Source organism: Cyprinodon variegatus, unplaced genomic scaffold (genome assembly GCF_000732505.1).
Source record: "Cyprinodon variegatus isolate N-32 unplaced genomic scaffold, C_variegatus-1.0 Scaffold656, whole genome shotgun sequence".
NCBI lineage: Eukaryota > Metazoa > Chordata > Actinopteri > Cyprinodontiformes > Cyprinodontidae > Cyprinodon > Cyprinodon variegatus.
The window spans coordinates 220,270-224,117 of NW_015151109.1; the positions used below are offsets into that span (position 1 = coordinate 220,270).

The 3,848-nt window shown below is 41.7% G+C and overlaps 1 protein-coding gene across 1 annotated transcript in view; it reads left to right on the plus strand.

The window, feature by feature from the left end:
* The window catches only part of LOC107096877 (anoctamin-3-like), a 99,577-nt gene that overhangs the window by 73,464 nt on the left and 22,265 nt on the right, over positions 1-3,848 (plus strand). Inside the window, exons 12-13 of the mRNA XM_015393763.1 lie at positions 522-656; positions 784-880. Coding sequence (XP_015249249.1) covers positions 522-656; positions 784-880 — 232 coding nt within the window. The remainder of the gene's footprint in view (positions 1-521; positions 657-783; positions 881-3,848) is intronic.

Sequence of the window (3,848 nt, forward strand, 5' to 3'; positions counted from 1 at the left end):
TGTCTCCCAGTATTACCCAGTATTTGCGGCAGACAAAGAGTTAGATTTCTTAAAACGTTTATTAGCTTCGAGAGTGTCGAGAGTGCCGGAGAGTCAGAGCCAGGACGTCAGAGATCCCAAGAGGTGCCGAAGGGTTGGGATTATCCAAGTTTATAGAGGAAATTGTTATGGGATGCTGGTGTTTGAAAGCTAAGAGACTAAGATTCAACAGCTCTTCTGGCTTCATGGTGAACACTGACCTCTAATTGCACCTTAAATGATTTGCTTTACAGGGGTGTAAGTGGGACACGTGATCTTAGAAACTGTGGCAGCTGTGGTTTAGGAATGAGACACTTATTGATTTGTTTCGCATTACAGTGACCTTTCAGTTCAACAGCTTCTTTAATTCATTAAGCTGCCATCTCAGAGCTAACTAACTACTCCCACAAGGCTGCTCTGAAAGTACACTGCCAAGTTCAATTAAGGCTCAGTGGAGAACATTAGTACTTTTTAATCACTTTCTGCCTTTGTGTTACTCCTAGACGCTACTTTGGAGAGAAAATTGGCCTATATTTTGCGTGGCTGGGCTGGTACACTGGCATGTTAATCCCTGCAGCCCTCGTTGGTGTTTTTGTCTTCCTCTATGGGTTCTTCACCATGGATTCAAGTCAAGTGAGGTCAGTTCACAGTTCAAGCTTAAAATGTCATAAAAATACCTGTTAACTTCTTTATTATACCCAGTGTGAGCTAGCAAAGGTTAGCCATATCTATGGACATATTTTTTTAAACTCACTGTCCCTTCAGTAAGGAGATTTGTGAGGCCAACACAACCATCATGTGTCCCATGTGTGAGGAAACCTGCAAGCCATGGACGCTGAGTGACAGCTGCATTTTTGCCAAGGTGAGTAATTTCATTCTAACTTCATCAGAGAATATTATGTTTAAGTTCACTAGTTTAGCTTTTTCAGTTCCAGGGCAAAATAGACCTAGTGATTAAATTATTTTTTTGGTTTACCAAAAACAATTATCATCAGTAAAAAAGATTTTCATTTTATAATTCTACAGAAAATCACTTTCAGAAACTTATTTTCCAATAAATGTTTTTGCAAATTTTCATCAATTTTATTTTCCGACGGTGATTGCTGCTGTATATAAATACAGTCATGCAGTCATAGTTAGTTGGTGCTATTAGCGACATTATCCTCGGCATTTCTTCTACTTCTTGTGTATTTCTTAACAACTCGTATACAAAATGTTTAATAAGACTAACTCTTACATTGCAGTTGGCAAATCTAATGCTGAAATATGTGAAAAATCTTTAAGGACATCTAGTCGGAGAACAAAAATAACGTACAAAATTTAAAATATTGAATCTTATTTACACAGATTCTGGTTTCTTTTGGCCACTGGACATTTTACTTTGCTTCCAAATGCAGTGAACTGTCATGACTTTCTTAAGAGATCTGACCCACATGCAGTAAACCACTCAGAGAACCAGGGTAAGAGTTTTAACAGGTTTATTGATAATGTCAGCGGGGGTTGGATTCAGGAAACTCAGTGTGCTGGTGAACCGGAACAGCAAGAGTGAAGGGAAGAATCAGCGGTTAGTTCAGGATCCGTGGGAACTTTGAACGATGGCTGGAGAGACAGAGAAAATGGGACTCACGTTAGTGGAGAAAACTTTCTTCCCAGAATCCAGTAAGTGTGGGTTTATCCAGAGGTAGAGACTCGTTGGAGAGCGGACAGGTTTAGACTTGTTTGGATCCTGAGGAGCTATTGAGAGGACTGTCACTTGGAAATCCAGGAGGACTTGAACGGAACATGTGGAGGTTAATCCCCTGCTCAGTGTGAGACTCAAACAATCCTTCCAGGGGAAGAAGGCCAACATCCAGCTTGCAGGAAGGCTTCCTGCTGAAAAGGCAAAGACAAAAACAAGGTTAGGCTCAGTGACAACAAAGACTAAGCTAGACTCAGCTAAACTCAGCTTGGCTAGAGTACCCAAAACTGGCAAACACTCTGGCGTCAGGTAGTGACAGTCAACCGCTCAAATAGTCCTCAGTAATGAGCCAACCAGCCACAGGTGTGTGAGAGGACCAATGAGAACAGGGCACCACCTGGTGGTGGAGGGAGAGAACAACACAAAAACACAACCCACACAAACTGGATTCCTAACATGAACAGGATGGTAAAGGAAGCCAAAATATCTCAGAAACTCCAGTTGCCAACCTTTTTGAGAATAGTTTGAATGGGACTTTCTCTGCCCTTCCATCAAAAATCTGGATTTGGCTAAATTGTGAAATAACATGAATTTGCACTTTGGTCAGACATTTTCTCTACCAGTGTATTAATGCAAAGCTGCTTAAAGGAGGTGGCACCTATCTCCAGTCATTTAGCAAGCAGTCAGTCCATCACATGGAAACACAAACAACCATGCATAATAACATAGATCTAAGGAGCCTTTTCTAAACACCAAGTAATCCTTCAATTTAGTTTTTGGAGTATGGAAAGGAAGTACCTGGAGGCCACCCATGTATGCAAACATGTGGAGAGCATGCAAACTCCACGCAGGAAGACCTTAAAAAAAGAAGAGGAAAAATGGAATACTCCAGACTGGGTTTCAAACCCATTACCTTGTTGCTGCAGAGCAACAACAGCTCTTCAGTGCAACCTGGAAAAAGAAAACATAAAAGAAACATTTTCATTTTCAAACTTTATATTCTACCGTTTTGCTTAAAAATTCATCCATCATTCCATCCCTAAAGTCTAATTTTTCAGATTTTCCATATTTTCAGCCTGCGCTCTGTGGCAACATCAAACATAGATAGGACGCATGTCAAGGTAATTTGATTTAATAGGAATGCAGAAACCCTGTCCTCTGGTTGGTTGGTTGTAAAACACACAATGAACATACAGAAGGCACCTCATCCTCACTGCTCAGTGGGGATGCTGATCTGTGATGAAAGTTACATACAAATCTTTGATTTAAGAGCCTTGACTGTGAACAAACAAGAGGTCATTACTCTTTCCAGCAGGCGGACAGACAGAGAAACGGTTCACTAGGCATAAAATATGATATGATCCAATAAAGGGTCCAATGCTATGAACAGTCTACAGAGAACATCTCTCTCTCTCTGTGCTGCACTCCTGTAAAATATTAAGGACGAGGCTGAGTGCTGTCCTGTTGGCCAAGGGGTGTTGTGTAAAATGTTGATAGCCTGTCTGTCCAATTGCTCTGCTTCCAGTTATTTAAAAAAGATTATTTAGTTTAAAGGAAAAAGGGCTGTTCAGTGGGGCAATGGGTAGCAATGCTGCCTTGCAGCAATTCCCGGCCCGCAGTCTTTCTGCATGGTGTTTGCATGTTTTCCCTGTGCAAGCATGGGTTCTCTCCAGGTACTCCGGCTTCCTCCCACAGACCTGTTAGATTAATTGGCTTCTCTAAATCCCCCTTAGGTGTGAGTGAATGGTTGTTTGTCTCTGCATTGACTGTGATGGACTGGAGACCTGTCCAGGGTGGACCCCGCCTCTTGTCCGTAAACAGCTGTAGATACGCCCCTGTAGACCCCACTTAGGATAAGCCTGGCAGATGGATGGAAAGTCAACAAGGAATAATCAATGGATCATTATCTATACCTAAAACTAATACATTCACAGTGATTTAATGACTTTAGCTTTAATCAATAAAAATCACTGAGTCTGGGAGCGGCCATTTTTCCCCAAATATAGTAGCCCCTCCCTCCTACCAACTTCCAGCAGTGACGTCACGGTGCGGTAAGCCTAGCGCCATTCTCCCCGCTTTCCAAGCTAAATCAATGGGAACTACTAGACACATCTGCAATCAACAACAATTATTGAAGATTTCCAGAGGACTT